The following is an 18,471-nucleotide window of genomic DNA, read 5'->3' on the forward strand; positions in this document are numbered from 1 at the left end:
CAGGAGAAGCGACCACATGGCTTAAATCACGTGCAAATAGACAGGCCTTCCTTACCGACGATTTTTTAACAAGAAATAAAACCCGGTTCACGGGGCATGGAAGCGACAGCCGAAGGGACGTTCGAGGCGACGCCACAAGGCCGGCCGAGCTTCCGCGATGGGACCGAGGCCAAGGCCAAGGCGCCGAAGCGCGGGCTGCGCCATCGACTCACCTACCTCGACAAGCTCCGCATCATCGACCACTTCCGCGCGACGGGCAGCATGCCCGAGACGCTCCACCACTTCTTCCCGCGCCTCGTCGGGCGGGCGCTCGATACGAAGCGCAAGAACATCTACAAGTGGGCGAGCATCCGGGCCGACATTGAGAAGAAGGCCAAGCACCCGATTCATGGGTCGCAGACCAACTCGCGCCCGAAAGGCGTGGGTACGACGCTCTCGCCGGCGGCCGAGGACCAGATCCTCGAATGGATCGTGCATTTGCGCAACAACGCCGTGCCCGTGACCGAAGACATGCTCCAAGCCAAGGCGCTCGAGGTCGCCAAGGCCTTTGGCTTCTCGGCGACGCAGTTCAAGGCCGATTGGCACTGGCGCAAGCGCTTCATCAAGCAGTACCACCTCATGCCCGAGTCGCCGCCCTCGTCGCCCGCCCCTAGCGACAGTGACAACGACAACGAGACGCATCAGCATCAGCACGTTCGAACTGTACAGCTCTAATAATGCGCTCTCAACGCTCTCGCTCCTTCATGGTCGATGTACAGTAGTTATTACTATTTCGCACTGCCATAGATGCGCCGAACGACGTTGCTGCGACTGTACGTTGTCGTTCTCGCTGTCTTGGCCTGCATTGCGGCCGCGTGGAAGGGGTCCTTGACCTTCTTCTGGACATCGAGGTGCAGGACGGGCGTCGCCTTCTTGGAGGCGACCATGTACGCGTCAAGGCGACGCTCTTGGCGAAACTGCTGCACTTGGGCCAAGTGCTGGCGCTGGGCCATAATCTCCTGGAGCTCCTTCTCCCGCTGGAGCCGCGTCTCCCGCAAGAGCTTCTCCGAGGCCTACAAACCCTCGGCAGTCGCGCGACGGACCATGAGAACGAACGTACGAGTCGGTGGGCATGTTCGAGGAGAGACCGGTCGTGGACCTCCCGCTCGCGCTGCTCCTTGGCCAACTCCATTTGATGGGCATAGCTACACATACGCAACATATCAGTATGACGGGATGCAAGATGGCAAAGATGTACAAGGTCTCGAGCGCGGCCTCCTTCTTCTTGTGGTCTTGTTGAATCGTATGGAGGGCGGCGGCCGTCGCCTCGTGCTCTTGACGCACGCGCTCGCGCTCCATCTCGAGGAGCGAGTCCATGGTCTGCTTCAGGTGCTTCTCTTCCTACAGCACGTTGGCATCGGCGCATCGTGCTCGCAGAGGTCGTACGACACGCTTTTGGTCCAACCCGAGCGAAATGCGCTGGCGCCGAAGCTCGTGGTGGATCTTGATGGCGCGAATCTAGGATCTTATAGTATCAATGTATCAATATAGGTCAAAATGGCGTACGCGTTCGACTTGCTGCGTATGCTGTTGCTGCTGCAGCGCACGCCCGAGCCGGTCGTGCTCTTGCTTTTCCCGCTAGTGTGAAAAGAGAGTGGGAAAGCATGTTGAACGAGGTACGTACGTGGCGCAGGCTGTGCACGTGGTCGCTGAGAACAGCCTTGTACCGCGCTTGGTGCAGTCGCTCGGTCGCGCCAAGGAGGGGTTGCGGCTGCAGTCGTTTTGGAGGCAACGCAGACGCCGATGTCCGCAAAGACGACGCCATGGAGACCCCGCCGTACGACAGCATGTCCTCGAGCCGGAGCTTGGCAGGGAGGCTGGATCGATCGCCGCTTCGGTTCATGGCTGTGGCGACCGGCGCCGGTGGAGGACTCGCTTTTCGCAGATGTTCGGCTGCGTGCACGGGTAAAGGCAGAGGCAACGGCGTGTCACTCTCGTCCGGTTCGACGTGCTCGTTCTCGTCGCCGGGTCCTTCTGTCGCATTCGCATGCTCCTCCTCGTCTTCGTCGTCTGGATGAAAGCTAAAGATGGACGTATCGTCGAGCTCGCCCTTTTCGCTGCCCGTGAACGAGACGGAAGAGACGCTGCCAAAGGCTGCGCTGGGCGGTGAGCCGCGCCGCGTCTGACTCGGCTTTGGGTTGCGCGATGACGCTGACGATGATGCACTGGACGCAGATGCTACGGACGCGCGTCGACTGCTGCGTGTCGACGACGACGCGCTGGGCATGGGCACGTACCGGCCGTACGCTTGCGTGGTCAAGAGCCCCGTCTCGTCGTCCGGCGGTCGCTTGGCGCGCTTGCTCGCTGTCGGTTTCTTGGATCGCTTGATGTAGTAGGTCTCGTGGAGACTGCGGTCGCTCTCGCTGGACGCGTCGTCGTTGCGCTGGGAGCGGCGCAGCATTTGATACACGTGGGTGAGGACGCGGACAAGGTCCCGGATCGCGGCCAAGTCGCCAGTACACACTTTAACGCCGGTCACGTTGGCGAGGTCGTCCGAGAGCATGGCGGCGGCGAGCGCATCAACAACGCGTTGAGCGTTCTCGCTGTAGTCGGCGATTGTCTTGGGCTCACGAACGACGTTCTCAAGACGCAGCTCAAAGAGGCGCTCGTACAGCGCGACGCTCATTGAGGAGACGCTGGCCACGAGCTCAGGCACGGTCTTGAAGGTCCGGTCGCCAAAGCCTGTGAGCCGCAAGAGCGCGTTCGTCTCTTCAATGAGGCGTGCTTCGTCTCGGTCCATCATCTTGCCGTTAGTAGCCAACGTGGTGGCCGAAATATCGAAGGTGCAACCGCCCGACCGTTCGATTTTTTCGAGATTGGATTTTTACCAATCCACGACGTGGCATCCATTTGGTGGGTTCCAATTGGCTAGTGAAATCTCAATTCAGCCAATGGCCTGCCACGGCTGCACGATCGCAACACGGTTTGTCGATGCCACGACCATCAGACAGCGAAACCTACTCTACCTTGCGCTAGCCCATGGGCAGACCGAGCGAAGCGACCTTCTCTGCGTGGCGTCCTCATCACCGCTAGGTAGATGAAACATGTATGTATTCCCGAGGCTTAGCCGCGGCGCTTGGAGACGGTGCACATGTGAACGGGTCCTTTTTGGCTCGACGACGTAGCAATGATGGCTTCGGTCGCATCGTGCGCTTCCGTCTTCTTGTTGGCGGCGAGCACGACAAGACATGTGCCGGCGATGACAAGGACGCCGCCGATCCACGTAAGGATGCCGGGGATGCTATCGACGCCGAGGAGAACGCCGATTGCTGTCGCGAGCACGGGCTCGAGGAGCATGACGACGCTCACAACGATCGGGTCAAAGTACTTCATGACGCTAATGTAGCCCATCGTGCCGATGATCGTGCACACAAACACGAGGTAGAGCTCGATGCCGAGGCGGTCGCTTTGGATCCAGCCAAAGAGTCCGATCGTGTCGTCGATGCTCCAGAGGTCGTTGGGGATCCCAAGGACGTAAAAGACGGGAAAGTGCAGTAGCATAGTGACCACAAAGAGCAGCGTCATGTAGAGGAAGACGTCCATGTCTGCGCGAAGCTTCTTGGCCGTGAGGAGGTAGAAGACCCCACCGACAGCGCCGATGAGCGCAACCACATCGCCTTGCCACGACGGCGGCACCGCACTCGAGTTGGCGTCGACGCCCGAGTGATCCAGAGTGGTGACGACGCCGCCAACGATGCCAAGGGCCGACCCGAGCGCTTCAAAGAGCACGACGGGCTTGCCGAGCAGCACCTTGCCGAGCACGATGAGGAGCGAGTGGCAGTTGTTGAAGATGTAAGCGTGTCCGATCGACGTGTGGTTGAGCGACCAGAGAAAGGTCATGAGGAAGAGCGCGTACGAGACGCATGAGAAGAGGAAGACGAGCAAAAGCGACGGCGTCCAGCGCGGCCACCCGTACGCGTGGACCGAGTAGAATGCAAACGGAAGGAACCCGAGGATCGACGCGGTCGTGCGCCAGAAGAGCTTGACGAACGGGTCGACGCCGGCTTGGAGGTCGAGCGCGGCGCCCAGCGACGAGATGGTGAGGAGCGCGGCAATGAGGAGCGCGTACCCGACGAACGGCACGCGCTTCTCGACGACGAGCTGCACGTGCATGACGTGGTGCGCATCCGACCCACTCTCGTACACGGTCTCGACGCTCACGTGCGTTATGTCGGTCGGGAGGTGCGAGAACCGCCGCACGAGCGACGACTCGGTGCTCTCGTCGAGGTACACGTCGGACGGCGTCGACTCGGGCACGGCGAGGACATACTCGGTCGCGTCTTCCGCGACCGGAATCAACAGCGCACTGCGCGACGTGAGCAAGAGCGGCGCGGGCACGGGCAGCGGCAGCGGCGTCGTGGCCTCTAGAAAGGCCGCTTTTCGCCGCTCGACAATGTGCTTTGCCGTGACTTGGAGCCGACCAATCGTCCGCACCGCGGTCTGGAGCTTGGCTTTTGCCGTCCGGGGTCGTGTCACGGGCAAGAGCGACGTTGTCTCGGAGGGATGCAGCACGAGCTGGTCGACGCCGACGACAAAGCCGTCGAACGCATGCGGCGCCGTGACCACGTGCTTGGACTCGCTCTGAAGGCCGGCCACAAGGTCTTCTTCGGGCACGCCCGCGATGCGACTCAGCGCCTCGAGGTCCAGCGCGTAGACGTCGCCCATGCTTGTTGTACTCTGCCACACAACCCCAAAATTGCGATCTTTTTCGCCGCTTTTGATTGGTTCAAATGCAACGCCAAGGATCCAATCACAAGCACGAGATCCAAGTCGCGCCAGATCCAGATCCAGATTTCCAACGCACAATAACTAGATGTGGTTCATGCGATATCAACAGCTATTCGTCAAAGACGAGGGGCTTCTTGGCCTTTGGTGGCTCGGAGCGGCCAACGCGAAGGTGCTCGGGCGCATACTTGCGGTGCATCAAGCTCACAAGTGTCTTGAGCTATCGACGCCATGGAGCTCGCGTCAGAGAGAGGGTCACGCCTACCTGGTGCCATTCTTCGCACTGCATCGCCTTGTTGGCGTCCGCGAGCAAGTCGAGTTTGCCCAAGAGCAGCGAAATGTCTTGGGTCTTGGCGTCATTCAGATAGGCTTGGAGCGCGAGGTCCATGAGCCCGATCTTCATGCAAATCATCTCGTAGGGCGGCGCGGTCACGTGCACGTTGTTTTGCGCATACGTGTGCGTGAGCGAGTCGACGAGCGCTGCGACAATGTCGATCACAATGTGGTAGCCGACAGGAAACTCGAGCGGTTCCTCCTAATAGCCGCATGAGGGTTTGCATTCGAATGATACTCGAGTACGTTGGCGGCGCCGTTTTGGTCGATGCGGTGCTGCAGCACGTAGACCGCAAGGCCGGTCGTGAGCTGCGTGCCACGGTCCGTGCGCGGCAGCCGCCGGGCGATCGTGAGCCAGCCCGCCGCCGACTTGAAGTAGCCTTCGCTGCCGCTCGCAATCTTCATGATGAGCTTGCGCGCATAGTCGCGTCGCCACTCGCGCGGGGTAAACTGGTCTAAGAGCGCTTCCAGCGCATACGACGTGAGCTCGAGCAGCTGCGGGCGGATCGTCGTCTCAAACTGCAGCCGGAGAAAGAATACAACCGCGCAAAACGTGTCAAAGTCGGGCAGCTTCATGCTCTCGGTGCGGAGCGCGAGGATGAAGACCATGACCGTGTACTCCATGTTGAGCGACGGGAACGGCAGCGCGTCATTGACTGTTGTCGTCTCACGCGTCGACGCACGCTGGACGCTGTTGAGCCCGCGCTTCGTCTCCTGGAAGCCGTAGAGCTTGAAGGTTGCGAGAAAATGGTCGAGCTCCAAGCTCTTGGCGGCCATACTGATCGGCAGCGGGACGTGCTGGGCGAGAAGCGCCGACGGGAGGCCGTTCGTAAACTACTCGAACCCACTTGAGCCCATTGAAGCAGTGATCAAAGCAATGGAGCGACCTGGACGATGTCGCTCTTGTTGGATGTCAGAAGGAGGAACAGGTTGAGAAAGGCGCCGCGGACAATGTGGTCATTCGGGTGGGCGCCGACTACGAGTATGTCGTGCGACGTGAGCCAAGTGCTGTGACGATAACCTCTACCTACCAAGGGCAAAGAGGTAGGCGGTAATCGGCGCAGGGGCTTCGACGAGCCCGCATTTCTCATGCAAATAGATCAAGATGATTTTGGAGTGAAGGAGCGACCCGAGCTCTTCGAGGTTGTCTGACACACATCATTAGCCATCGTGGGTGAACGAGAGATGGACCTGTGGCCAGGGCGATCGCGTCGTAGAGAAGAGCCAGGTCCGCGTCGTCCGTCTTGACGCTCTCGAAACGGGGCAGCGGAATCGGCTACGACGACGAAGAGTCCATACCTATGGAAGACCCGAGATGCTACCTCGGTCATAGGCTCAAAGACGTAGCCAAATTGCTCGGTCTCGGCCTGCTTTTCGATCGAGAAGAGGTGTTCGTCGGCCTGGAGGTCCTTGAGGTTGGCCGCGATCTCGCTGTCCATGACGTGGTCTTGCTCCTGGATCTCGGCCGTCTCTTGCATGATCTTTTGCAGCTTGCGCGTGTGTTCCTTCTTCTTCTCGACTTCGGCGCTGTCGGCCGCGAGGAGCGCGTCGAGGCTGTCGAGGAGCGGAATACCACTCGCCGTTTCCTTGCGCTTGTTCACGCGCTTCCTACACAAAGCATGAACATCAGTGCATGTAGTCATACATACTTGATGGGTCGCGTGTCCTTGAGCTGGCGCAGAATGTCCACGTCCGAGTCTTCGCTGCCATCGTCCGCGCCCTGCTTGGGCTTCTTCAAGGCCGCTTTCCGTGGGTGCTGCGGCGCCGCCTTGGCGCGGCTGGGCGGCTTGCGCTCGGGGCTTGGCGACGCCTCTCGGCTCGGCGGCGCGTCGGCAGCGGCCTCGACCCGGGCTTGGACGCGTGAGCTTCGTCGCATCGCTTGCAGCATGCTGTCGGGATCCTGCACTCCTTGCCGACTCCAATTGTTTTTTAATTATTTAAAACGATCGGTTTTTGAGCAACCAATCGAGACAGTCTTGATAAAACCCAGACAGGCCGCACGGGCTTGTGTGCTAGACTGCAACTAGAAAAGTGAACTAGAACTACTAACTGCTGGCACCCTGGCACGGGCTCGGTACACCCCCATAACAACGGTCTTCCCGTAGGACGATCTCCAACGATGACATCACCTCGTCCCCGGCCCTGTGGTTCGAGAGCTGACTAGATATGAATATCCAGTGCTCAACTACTGCATGAGGCTACTGCATGAGGCAGCAACTGCCTCTCAGCGCTGATCGTTGCAGGTGTGCTGTACATAGCGCTCGTGCTATGCGTGGAGCTTCATGCACAGAACGACTACTAGTATAGCACTGGCTTGGCTTGGCTTTTCTGGGGTGCAATGTGTCGAGCGTCGCAGGTTGGCTCTCATCAACCGACGAGCCACGTGTCGCTGACCCACGCTAACTCGCAACCAAGCAAGACTAGAGTACTAGCTCGACGCGCGGTCGCCACGCCTCGAACGTCATACAGGAGCCACCCGGCGCGGTCGATGCGACCATTGGCAAACCCTATTCCCCAGTTGGTACAACCACTAGCTACCGGTACCCGAGACGCGGAACGTTGGCGGCCAAGCCGAGGAGCGAAGGCCAGCCTGTCTCTGTGAGCAGTGTGCCCACCATTATGCTCGATACCAGAGGAGCTCGGTTGCTGCTTGTTGACCGAACCTTGGCGCGACCACGACCTGTGCACCACACCAGGCGCGCGTCGTGTCGCTTGTCCTGCGCAGTAACCCCGTTTCCCTCCACAGCGTCAAACTCGACCTTCGCCACCAACACCAGCGACGGTGGTCGCGATTCGGATACTGCCGTCGTCGTTGCAGCCGGTACTCGTAGTCGCAGCTTCGGTTAGCCGATCGACGTGGTCGAAGTCGGCACGCTTGCAGCGCAGAACGCTGGGGTAGAACCACTGGGGCGGTCCAACAACACACTAATATTGTCCATAATTCCATCAATAATTACATGAAAAAATACATAAAAAGAGGACCCGAGCGCGCTCGTGGTGGGCCGACCATCGATCAATTGGGCTGCGACGTGGCGCGACGAGGGCTGGCGACGGCGTCGGTCCATGTTGAATGGACGGTTCTGACGCCCTGCGCAATTCGGCAAATATATTAATATTGCGGGTTTTTGGGCTTTTGGCTGCAATATTAAATTCGTTTCTCGCATCCAATCAGCGTGCGCGGCCGGCTTTGTGTTCGTTTATTTTATTTTTTGCCGACAGCAACCCCTGGCCGAAGCATCATGATGAGCGTGGGGCAGCTCTGCGCCCAGGACCATGAGAGCGCGAGCGACATGGAGGACAAGCCGCTGGCGCTGGAGAAGAAGAAGGCGAGCCAGAAGCGCCGGCGCGAGTACAGCCCCAAGCCGTCCGAGGAAGAGCTCGACACGGCCGACACCAACGAAGAGGACGACGACGACGACGATGACGACGACTTGAGTGGTCGCAGCGACAACGAGCGCCGTGGCAGCGACCACAACCGTTGGTATTGCAATGTGTGCAAGGATGGCGGCGAGCTCCTCTGCTGCGACCGGTGCCCGCGCGCGTTCCACACGGCGTGTCTGACCATGGACCCGGACGACGTCCCGTCGCCCGACAGCAACTGGTACTGCAAGCTGTGCAGCGACACGCTCGAGCGCCGAAAGGCCAAGCGCGACGTCAAGGAGATGCGTCGCAAGCGGCGCGAAGAAGAGAAGCGCCAGCGCGAACTGGTTCGCTATGAGAAGCAGCGGGCCAAGGACGAAGCGTCCGCGCGCCGCAGCGCCAAGGCGCTCGAAGACAAGGCCAAGCGCGTTCTCGACATGAGGGAGCGCATTGTCAAGAAGCAAAAGGTCACGTACAAGGACCGCGAGGAAGAGAAGCTCGGGAAGATTGCCGAGAACCTCGCGGAAACCATCCGACAGGCAAAGGAGCGTCTCGACAAGCTCGAGAAGGAAGACTTGGCGCTCCGGAAGCGCGAACAGGCGCTCACCAAGAAGCGTGGGTACCCGATCGAAGACCTCGAGGTCGTGCCCGACGACGACGCGCCGCCGGAGCCCCGACCGACGTACGTCCTTTCTCTCTCCAAACTGCGTACTCACCACGTCTTTCTTCAGGCCCGTCCCGTGCGACTTTGGCGGTCTTCCGTCAAGCGTCTTCCACGACCTCTTGCCGGTCTGGGACTTCGTCTACTCGTTCCACGACCTCCTCGGCCTCTCGCCCATCTCGATCGAGCAGCTCTGCAGCGCGCTCGCAACATCGGACGCCATGACGACGCTCGTCAGCGAAGTGCACATGGCGCTTCTCGACTTGATTTTAGAAAACCGGTACGACATCGCGTCCCATATCCTCCATGGGCTCATGTCCATATGCACGCAGCGAGGACGCGAGCTACGTGCCCGAAGAAGAAGACGATATGGATGCCATGGACCGGTACCGGTACGAAGTCGTCCACGCGCCGCTCACGGTCGGCGTCCCGACCTCCAACATGCTCAACTTCATCTCGTGGCCGTCGGTGCTGCGTCATCTCATCTGCGCCGTACCCCGGTACTTTAACAATGCGTCGCCTGACCTCCGCGCGGCCGTCGACGGCCTCGCCCAGCACGAGATTTACGCGCTCCCGATCGCGCACAAGGTCGCCTTGCTGCGGTTCCTCGTGACGCTTGCGTACAGCACGAACAAGGTCGGGTACCTCATCAACCACAACGCGACCGAGCGCGTCGAGGCCGCCAAAGAGCACAGCCGAATGCTCTTCCACGAGAAGCGCGCGGCCGCCGAGGAAGACAAGAAGCTCAAGGAGCTCCAGCGCGCCGAGAAGGCGCGTGTCGCGTCCGAGCAAAAGTCGGCCATGAGCTCGTGGCTCAAGGGCGGCAAGAAGGGCGCGCCGCCGACTGACGACGACAAGAGCGTCAGCGAGAACGCGTCGGTCGCGTCGGCGAGCGACAATGACGACTTGGACTCGGACGAGAGCAGCGGCACGGACGAAGAAGAGACGTCGCTCAAGGAGATGCAAGCGAACGGCGTCATTTCGCGCCAAGAGTACCTCTCGCGACGAAAGAAGCTCCAGGCCGAGAAGGACGAGAAGCGCCGGGTCCGGCTCGAGACGCGGAAGCGCCAAAAGCAAAAAGAGCAACTCGCGCGGAAGCGGCAGCTCGTGGCGGAAGAGCTCCACGTGGCCATGGACATTCGCGACGTCGACCGCCTCCGGTCGTCGCTCAAGGCGGCGCGGGACCTCGGCATGCACTCGAAGCGGGCCTCGCGCAACGGCGAGCCCGCGACCTCGGCCGACATCAAGCTCGTGGAGGACGCCGACGAGTTTTTGGAGCGCCTCGAAGCCGACTTGGTCAAGGAGCACGAGATGGAAGAGCGCAAGCGGGCGTTCGACAAGACGATGCGTCAGTTCTTCGTGCGCACCGAGCCGGTTGGCAAGGATCGTATGAAGCACAAGTACTGGGTCTTCCGCGGCGATGGGTCCCGTGTCTACGTCGAGAATGACAAGCACGAGTGGGCCTACTACGACCAACTGAGTGACGTCAAGGCGCTTGTGACGGCGCTCGACGCGCGTGGGACGCGCGAACACCATTTGAAACTCGAGCTGGCGTCGCTGCTCGAGACGACGCTGACGCCAGTCAAGGAAGAGAGCGCGTGGACCAACAAGGCGCGATCGTGGTCGGCGCAGCTCTTGCCCAACATGTCGGTCGACGACCTTGTTGCGCAGCTTGTACACCTTGAGAGCTGGCTCTCCAAGCACTTGGAGGACAAGGCGTCCGAGTCGTGGACGACGACGACCAAAGAAACGTGGCGCACGACGGTGCAAGCGTGCCAGACCGCCAAGGACCTCGTCGCGCCGCTGTTGGCCATTGAGCGCCAAGTTACCGACGCCCACATGCCCAAGCTCCTTCACGACAATGACGAGCACGATGTCGACATGGAGGAGGACGAAGACGATGACGAAGACGAGACGTTTGTGGATACCGGACTCTGGCCGTCCAAGCAAGCGCGCGACCGGTGGGTCGGCACCGTGCGCTCAAGCACGACGCTCTCGAGCGTCGGGTTGGCACTTGCGTCCTTTCTCCAGCGAATGGACGTCATCGGTCTCTCCGAGTCGAGCGTAGCTCGCAAAAGCATCCGAAAGGAAAAGGAAGAGAGCAAGATGAAGGAGGACCCGGACACGCCGACGAAAGAAGCGCGTCCGTCCAAGGCCCACGAGTGGGAAGAATACTGCTGCATCTGCGGCGACGGCGGCGAGCTCCTCTGCTGGTACGCGTTTTTGTAAGGTTTGGTTGTACTTGAGCGTTGGGTGTAGCGATGGCTGCCCCCGGGTCTTTCACTATACGTGCGTGGGCCTCCGCCGTGTCCCTCGTGGCAAGACGTTTTGCCCGCACTGCGACAAGAGCGTCAAGCCCGTGTACCCGGTGGTTCGGAGAGCCAACCTCGAGCGCGAGGTCAAGGCCGAGTCGTTGGCGTCGCCGACACGTGACGCCAAGACGCCGTCGACGCAGCAGTGGGACTCGTACTGCAACGACTGCGGCGCCGGTGGCACGCTCTTGCTCTGCGACGGCTGCCCCAAGGCGTTCCACGCGGCGTGCCTTCAGCTCGATGAGGTACAACTCAACGCGCCGATCGTATGAGACGCGTATGTGGTCGCGTAGGACGATCTGAGTCCAGGGGAAGACTGGTTTTGCTCGGAATGCGAAAACCAGTCGTGCGGGCAGTGCAAGCGCGGCCGCATTCGCATGGACTCGCACGTCATTTGCGGCTCGGAGGACGGGACGCGCGGTTGTGAGCGCGTCTTCCACTTGGTAGTCATCCCGAATCGTCCATTTATACTCACCATCTTGCTGCGTAGAAATGCGTCAAGCTCGCGGCCGTGCCGGCGGACGACTGGTACTGCAAAAAGTGCCAAAAGCAGCTCAAGTAGCTCCATATATATACGTCATCCTTCTCTGTACACGCCGGCTACGAAGGCACGTTGCCACACCTCTGCTATGTGGGACCAAAGGAACCGCTGGCGCGCGTCCTGCACCATGGCAGCGCGTCGGGCGGCCAACTCCTTTGGGTCCATGCGCGCCGCAGCAATCACACTGTGCAGCCAGTCGTGGATCCACGCCTCGGACGCTACCAACACCCTCAGCACCGGAGAGGACAACGCATCGACGCACCGTCGTCAACGAGCGCGGTCGCCGGACCCATGTCATGTGGTCCCACGACCTCGGCGAGTGCACCGCGCTTGGATGTAATGGGGATCGCGCCGGCCGCCATCGCCTTCATGATCGAAACGCAGCTCGTCTCGGGAAACGTGGTGGGGTAGAGGTAAAAGCCAGCGGTCGCATACCTGCACCACCACTATGTTGTTGCCAGCAGGAGACAGAGTAGGACGGATACCCGCGGGCGAGCGTACTATGGTCGACGAGGCCGTGGTAGGCAATGCCGTCCTGGGCCAAGAGAGCTTCGATGCGGCGTTGCCACTCGATCGAGGCCGTTCGACGCACGGCGGCTGTCAGCCCATAGTACACCTACACACAGAGTCGGCGGGGTCGGGGTAGGGTCCGTCTACATGGAGCGTGGCGTTGGGCAGCGCCTGGCGCAGGGTGGGCCAGTGCAGCAAGAGCGTCTCGAGGCCGCGTGTGGGTGCACTCCCATACACAAAACGGTGGGGGTCGTTGCGTCCGACGACGAACGCGGCGGGTGGGACGCCATTGCCCGAGAGCCGTAGCTTGGGTGTGTCGAGAAGAAGCGTCGCTTGGGCGTGGAAGCGCGAGAGGCAGAAGACCCCTGTGAGCGACGCCAGGAATCGCGGCGTCAAGACGCGGCCGTCGATCACGTCGTGCAGCCACACGAACGACTGGGTCGCGGCGGTGGCCAACGCCACGGAGATGTGGTATCGCCACGCAACAAACACGTCTACAAGATAGTGCTAGGAAACGTATCAATGTATCAGGAGCCCACCAATGTGCGCGGTCGCATCGAACGCTGCATGCGAGAACCAGCGGACGCCTTCGCCATCGACGCCAACGTCCGCCGCACGTGGGTCGGCGTACACGCGCACGTCGAGTCCGAGGCGGGCGAGCGCGCGGGCCAAGTAGATGACGGCTTCTTCCGAGCCGCCGACACCATCCCGCGTCGACGACGGTCCCCAGTGCGGCCACCTACATGTGCTCTCAGCTCTTCTTGGGTTCTGGGGTAGCTACCAGGTTTGGCCGTATTCGTAGCAGTAGATGACCACAATGCGACCGCCGGTGCGTGGTACGGGCGCGTCCAGCACATGTCGAGCGTGCGCTGCTTTGTGCTCAGCGACCACCGCCTCCATGGCAAGTGCGTTCGCCGCGTCAAAGTCGCCGAGCGTCTGGAGTAGCACGCCCAGATTGTACTTGGCCTTGACCACCATCTTCAGCGGCACGTCCTCGCTTTGGTTGAGAAACGTAGAGCGCAAGAGAGCGATCGCGACGGGAATGTGGCCAAGCTGTGCATGGGCGTACGCAACGTGGAAGAGATGCGCGAGTCTTTCGGTATGACTCCAAAGCCGCGCCACCTACAGTGCACTTGCTACTCTCGCTGGTCGAGCAGAGATCGTTGGCGACCTGGGGGTAGTACCGGGTGTGGGCTTCGAGCACCGCCGCATGCATGGCCGCGTCAACAAGGAGCTCGGTGAAATGCCACAACGCGCGGGGCTGGCTCGGTTCGAGATGCAGTGCCAGTGCAAACTACGCGTTGCCATCGGTACTAGGACCGAAGAGTGCAATGCATACCTGCTGGAGCGCACTCGTAGTGTCGCCGGCTGCTGCCAGCATCGTCGCAAAGTTGGCGCGGTAAAAGCCCACATGAGGCATGCGCTCGATCGACTGCAGCAAGAACGGAAGCCCCAATCGTGTCTGGTCGAGGGCGTGCAAGAGCAAGCCGTAGAGGTGCAGCGCGTCCGCGTGGTCGGGCCGCACCGAGAGCAGTCGGCGGTACCCGACTTCGGCGATGGCAAACTCGCCGCGCGTCTGGTGCGCCAGCATCTCGTGCACAATCGCGTCGGCCATTCCAACGCGCCGGACGTCCCGATGACGCGCCACCGGATGCACGACCACATGCATGCGCACGGGCGCTAGCTCGAGCATGAGGCGGTAGCTCGCTTCCAAGCGTTTGGTGGTATCGGCCGTGTCAAAGAGGCGCGTGTCGAGCGTCGAAGCCGCCACAACGCGCCGCAGCTGCTGCAAATGCGGTCGGTGCGTCGTCGCGAGGGCCACCGCCATGTCTTCGTACTCTTTCATGCTATACGTCGTGAGCAAACGCGCGGCGTCGGCGTCCAGGAGCCGGAGCAAGCTGCCGGCGACCCGGGCCGCAAACGTGTGCCCCACCAACGTCAGCACCGGCAAGTTGGCCCAGAGCATATCCGACGCCGTCGAGTGCGCATTGTACACGAACGAGTCTAGAAAGAGGTGCGCGTGGCGGAGCCGACTCAAGTGCGCGGCTTTCGCAACCCGGGGCGCAAAGAGCAGCCGACGCGGGTCGACGCCCCGGGCCGCCGCTTCGGCGCGAAACGTGGCCATGACGCCCGCATCCACCGCGCTGGGTTCGAGCAGCCAGAGCACGCTGCGGGGCACGCGCTTCAAGATCCGCATCCACGCGTCAAACGACGTCGACTCCATCTTGTTGATCGTATTGAAATTGCAATAGACAAACGACGCGCGCGGCTCGTACGCCGTCAGCTCCGAGACGCAGTGCGTGACGCACGTCTCGACGCTCCACGCATAGTCGTTGACTTGGTACGTGTGCGGAAGGTACACTATTTTTTCTGAAAACGTCGATGCGACCCGCGTGGGGGGCACGACGTACGCGTCGACGATCGCATAGTCGGTAAAGTCGGCGCCCATGCTGCCAGGGTACCCGAGGTAGTTGACGACGATGGGGGCCGGGTGCAGACTGCAAATGCCAACTCGGGCCCCGCGGGTGTGGCCCATGAGATCAAGCAGAATCTGGATGCGGTCTTTTGCAATGGCGGCAGCAATCTCGACGTCCGAGAGACGCTGCACATCGGCAAAGACGTGGCAGGCGGCGGCGATGCGACGGCGCCACTCGGACCCGTCGTCCGGACCGTACGAGTAGCCGTAGATTTGCAGCTGCCTCCTGTCGTGGTGCTCGATCGCACCGACCGTGAGCTGGCCCATCGGGTGATTCCGAAAATCGTAGCTCAAGTACCCGACGCGCAGTGGAAGACGCGTCGTATCTTTGGAGGACGCGAGCGCGTGCGACTGCTGCCATTGACGGGCGTTGGCGACCGCGATCGCCTTCTTGACGTCGTCGGCGATCGGCATGAGCGTCGCGTCAAAAGGCAGCAGCGACGGCACGTGCCTCATCTAGGACGAAAAATGAGACAACTTGTCCTTCAATTAGACAACTATTCCATCCGTGGTCACGCAAGCGTACTTGTATCTCGTGCAGCGTCGTGCGGAGAAGGCCTTCTTGCCAGTCGTCGGCGGCATCCCAGTGGCACAGTTGCCGACGGGCGGTAATGACGTTGAGCCGCGTGTTGCTATCGCGCGGGTCCAGCGCCAGCGCTTGCTCGTGCATGCGCAGGGCGTCGTGCACGCGCCCAATCTCCTTGAGAAACTGTCCCTTGTTGTTGAGCGCGCCAAGGAGGTCGCGCATGGTCGGTGCGATTCGAAGGAGCTTGTCTTGCTGCGCGAGCGCGGCCGCGAGGTCGCCCCTTTCGTGCGTTCAACGAAAGGTCATTGATGACGACGTACGTACTTGTAGTAGTAAATCGTACCAAGGTCCAAGAGCGCACCGGCGTGGTGCGGGTCGAGCTGCAGCACCTCGAGCAGGAGCGGGAGCGCGCCGTCGTTTTCGCCAAGGCTGCAGAGCGCCGACGCCTTGTTGTACAGCACCGACAGGTACGTAGCGTTCGCGCAAAGCGGCGGCCGCACGCGCAGCGCAAGGTCGTAGTGCTGGATCGCGGCGAGCGTCTGCGCATACCCCTTGCCATCGCGCGCCGTGTAGCCGAGGTTGTTCTGTGCAGATACATACGTTTCCCAGTCGCCATTCGAGGTCGCGAGCTCGACGGCCTTGGTGTGGTACGCCACCGCGTCGGCCATGCGGTGCTGGCGCCCGAGGATGTACCCGAGGTTGTTGTACGCTGGCGCAAACGCGTCGTGCGCAGCGATCGCAGCGGCGTAGCAGCGTGTGGCCTCGTCCAGCTTGTTGGCCGCCATGGCCTTCTGGCCAAGCGCATACTGCTCGAGCGCAGCTGTGACACTGGCGTGGTTGGCCGGCGTGGACGGGTACGGAAAGGCCGCGGCCGCGTGCCATGCCAGCGTCACCCACCGTGCGATCTTCCACATTTCAAACGACACGGACACTAAAAGCGATTAACACCATTTACAAAAGTCCAATGCATCGATTGCACATAAAACGAACACGCTTGGGATGCGGAAGCAATGACAGGGCGACGAGTGCGAAGGACAAGCTCGTACGCCAGAGGGTTGACCCAGGTCGGGCACTAAGGAGTCGCCCATCTCTTCTTCGTATAAGTACAGGTCAACACGAGTCGTTCTCCAAAAAAGAGTGTTGTTCCCTACATTTGAACGTCACACTATAATAAATGCCTACATGGAATAGTGTACTGTGATGTCAAATAGTGATGTCAATCCAGTATACTTTCTGAAATTTGGATCCCAACGGTATCCATTTCTCTCGATCCATCGGCATAGGATAGTAGCATAGGATCGAATACAACAACGCAAAAGAAGCTACTCGCTACACACGTCGTGTAGCACGCCCTATCGGGTTTGCTTGTACCCAGTACACCTACGAGCGCATATGAATGGTCACCGGGCTTTGCGAGCTTCTCTGATATAGAAAGAGGTACGTGCGTTCTCTCAGAGAAGCTCGGAGAAGGTACTTACTTTGGAGGCTTGCACCAGCCTGCCACCCGCCTGTAATTATATGCGTCCTCCAAGCACCTGGTCTTCTGCCTCTCGCACATTCGACGCAAGGAAGCGCACACCAACGGTCTTCTGCTTCTCTTAGTATCATCCGGATAAACTACGTGCCCACGACTCAATCTTTATCCGGACATACCAGAAGGAACCGCGATACCAGGCGTGCACTGAGAGTATACCCAACGCGCCGCATGCCCGTCCCCTCGTATCCAAGTGATACGACGTCCAGCGAGCTTTCGTTGCGTCCACGAGTTTGCACCACCTGCAAAAGGTCGTGCGCTTGTCGTCCGGATAATTTACGATCTTTATACGGAAGATTCCGCGACCAAGGTGGGCTACTTCAACTTTGAGGTGTGCCACGAAGAGCGACGGGACCGGATGGCCACGGTCGCCATGCTTGCCGCTGCCCTGCGACAGGTGCTGGTAGCTGCAGAGTCGTTGCCCTCTTGTATAGATAACTTATGTATATTTATATCAAAATTGGCGACGCTATCAAGCGCTTTACGGGAGCGATAGATAAGAAAACAAACAGAAAACACATGCGCGAGCGAGCTAGTAGTAGGCCGACGATCCGTGCAGCGCAATGCTTGTGTAGTCGGTCAACGGCAGCTTGTTGGTGGTCTCGTCGACGACGACCCAGTCGTCCGTGACAAGGACCCACTCGTGCGGCGTATGGCTCGAGCCAATCTGGTGGCGCATCATGTCGTCAAGCGCCAACGAGACCTCGCCGTCCATGTCGTTGATCACGTCGACACGCGCGCGGATCATGTCGACGGCGGCGCCCAGATCGTAGTTGGTTTCGATCAAGACGTCTTCGAGGAGGTCGCGGTCCATCGCTGGAAACGACATTTCGAGGAGCGCAAGGTTCTCTTCCTTCCAAAAGAGGAATTCGGTCGCGACGTCGAGGCCAAAGCACTTCATCTCGTCCTCGAGCGTCCCGCTGTGCACCGCTTGCACCGAGATGGGCGACGACGTCATCGTCATCATGCTCAAGCAGTCGCTCGGGACGACGATCTGCGGCCGCGTCGCGCAAGCCCGGTCGTCCAGCGAGGCCGCGCGGGCGAGCGCGGGCTCATGGCGCATGGGCGGCAGGTCCATCGAGGCGGCACGTGGCAGCATGGAGGAGGCGGCGCGGGAAGGCTGCATGGCGGCAAGCGATAAATAATGTCGTACGAAAAGGGGGTCGTCTCCGCACCTACCAAGCGGACCGCGGTGGCTCGAGGCAAAATCCAAACTGCAGAGCAGAGCCGCGGGCGCCAATCCGGATAGTGTGTTCTCAATCCGGATACGACCGGGTGTTTCGGCTGTCAACCGAGCACGCCGTTTGTATCGGGCCCAAAAAGTACGACACCGCGCAATGCGCCTTTTCATTGGCTACTTGATATCCAATCAAACGCGGCGGATTTACAACGCTGATTGAGCAATCGAGCGCAGCGCAGCCCGCCACGAGACTGTTCGCGTGGCCGCCTTGCAC

The 18,471-nt window shown here is 60.5% G+C and overlaps 7 protein-coding genes across 9 annotated transcripts; 2 read left to right on the forward strand and 5 right to left on the reverse strand.

Moving 5' to 3' along the window:
- The first annotated feature begins 77 nt into the window (after window positions 1–77).
- On the forward strand, window positions 78–812 carry SDRG_02344 (hypothetical protein). Its single transcript, XM_008607925.1, has one exon. It carries the CDS (start codon window positions 97–99, stop codon window positions 712–714), a length of 618 nt encoding a protein of 205 aa, XP_008606147.1. The 5' UTR covers window positions 78–96; the 3' UTR covers window positions 715–812.
- SDRG_02345 (hypothetical protein) lies at window positions 768–2,810 on the reverse strand (the record flags this gene model as incomplete). The annotated part of the gene is made up of 6 exons (XM_008607926.1): window positions 1,664–2,810; window positions 1,546–1,617; window positions 1,426–1,497; window positions 1,238–1,380; window positions 1,100–1,184; window positions 768–1,052 (listed from the first exon to the last, which is right to left on the reverse strand). Exons 1-6 carry the CDS (start codon window positions 2,780–2,782, stop codon window positions 768–770), a joined length of 1,776 nt encoding a protein of 591 aa, XP_008606148.1. The 5' UTR covers window positions 2,783–2,810.
- A 259-nt stretch (window positions 2,811–3,069) lies between these two features.
- SDRG_02346 (hypothetical protein) lies at window positions 3,070–4,733 on the reverse strand. Its single transcript, XM_008607927.1, has one exon. The coding sequence runs from the start codon at window positions 4,702–4,704 to the stop codon at window positions 3,103–3,105; it is 1,602 nt and encodes a 533-aa protein (XP_008606149.1). The 5' UTR covers window positions 4,705–4,733; the 3' UTR covers window positions 3,070–3,102.
- An 86-nt stretch (window positions 4,734–4,819) lies between these two features.
- Window positions 4,820–7,036, reverse strand: SDRG_02347. Of its 2 annotated transcripts, none has more exons than XM_008607929.1 (8): window positions 6,747–7,036; window positions 6,420–6,701; window positions 6,289–6,373; window positions 6,129–6,245; window positions 5,985–6,073; window positions 5,344–5,931; window positions 5,030–5,299; window positions 4,820–4,984 (listed from the first exon to the last, which is right to left on the reverse strand). In XM_008607929.1, exons 2-8 carry the CDS (start codon window positions 6,573–6,575, stop codon window positions 4,877–4,879), a joined length of 1,413 nt encoding a protein of 470 aa, XP_008606151.1. In that variant the 5' UTR covers window positions 6,576–6,701; window positions 6,747–7,036; the 3' UTR covers window positions 4,820–4,876. The 2 variants fall into 2 exon arrangements, with proteins under 2 accessions (XP_008606151.1, XP_008606150.1); XM_008607928.1 differs by having other exon boundaries at window positions 6,420–6,705.
- Window positions 7,037–8,250: 1,214 nt separating this feature from the next.
- SDRG_02348 (hypothetical protein) lies at window positions 8,251–12,024 on the forward strand. Its single transcript, XM_008607930.1, has 6 exons — window positions 8,251–9,139; window positions 9,189–9,398; window positions 9,451–11,331; window positions 11,378–11,675; window positions 11,724–11,873; window positions 11,921–12,024. The coding sequence occupies exons 1-6, from the start codon at window positions 8,337–8,339 to the stop codon at window positions 11,990–11,992; spliced, it is 3,414 nt and encodes a 1,137-aa protein (XP_008606152.1). The 5' UTR covers window positions 8,251–8,336; the 3' UTR covers window positions 11,993–12,024.
- SDRG_02349 lies at window positions 11,973–16,399 on the reverse strand (the record flags this gene model as incomplete). Of its 2 annotated transcripts, XM_008607931.1 has the most annotated exons (10): window positions 11,973–12,189; window positions 12,234–12,406; window positions 12,457–12,587; window positions 12,629–12,975; window positions 13,021–13,220; window positions 13,263–13,603; window positions 13,653–13,775; window positions 13,821–15,413; window positions 15,484–15,763; window positions 15,808–16,399. In XM_008607931.1, coding segments are annotated over 10 exons (3,962 nt in total), but the record flags the coding sequence as incomplete, so codon positions are not given. The 2 variants fall into 2 exon arrangements, with proteins under 2 accessions (XP_008606153.1, XP_008606154.1); XM_008607932.1 differs by lacking the exons at window positions 11,973–12,189; window positions 12,234–12,406 and having other exon boundaries at window positions 12,572–12,975; window positions 15,808–16,397.
- A 1,036-nt stretch (window positions 16,400–17,435) lies between these two features.
- SDRG_02350 (hypothetical protein) lies at window positions 17,436–18,225 on the reverse strand (the record flags this gene model as incomplete). Its single annotated transcript, XM_008607933.1, has 1 exon — window positions 17,436–18,225. A coding segment is annotated over one exon (676 nt), but the record flags the coding sequence as incomplete, so codon positions are not given.
- Between the last annotated feature and the right edge of the window lie 246 nt (window positions 18,226–18,471).

This window comes from Saprolegnia diclina, assembly GCF_000281045.1.
Source record: "Saprolegnia diclina VS20 unplaced genomic scaffold supercont1.5, whole genome shotgun sequence".
In the NCBI taxonomy this organism is placed as follows: domain Eukaryota; phylum Oomycota; class Saprolegniomycetes; order Saprolegniales; family Saprolegniaceae; genus Saprolegnia; species Saprolegnia diclina.

Coding starts and splice junctions, on each gene's coding strand:
- SDRG_02346 (XM_008607927.1), bottom strand. CDS start 4,704: ATGGGCGACGTCTACGCGCTGGACCTCGAGGCGCTGAGTCGCATCGCG.
- SDRG_02347 (XM_008607928.1), bottom strand. CDS start 6,985: ATGCTGCAAGCGATGCGACGAAGCTCACGCGTCCAAGCCCGGGTCGAG. Junction 6,706..6,746: donor AAGGACACGCGACCCATCAA/GTATGTATGACT, acceptor TGCTTTGTGTAG/GAAGCGCGTGAACAAGCGCA. Junction 6,074..6,128: donor CGCCTACCTCTTTGCCCTTG/GTAGGTAGAGGT, acceptor ACATACTCGTAG/TCGGCGCCCACCCGAATGAC.
- SDRG_02344 (XM_008607925.1), top strand. CDS start 97: ATGGAAGCGACAGCCGAAGGGACGTTCGAGGCGACGCCACAAGGCCGG.
- SDRG_02348 (XM_008607930.1), top strand. CDS start 8,337: ATGATGAGCGTGGGGCAGCTCTGCGCCCAGGACCATGAGAGCGCGAGC. Junction 9,140..9,188: donor CCGCCGGAGCCCCGACCGAC/GTACGTCCTTTC, acceptor GTCTTTCTTCAG/GCCCGTCCCGTGCGACTTTG. Junction 11,874..11,920: donor GTGAGCGCGTCTTCCACTTG/GTAGTCATCCCG, acceptor CTTGCTGCGTAG/AAATGCGTCAAGCTCGCGGC.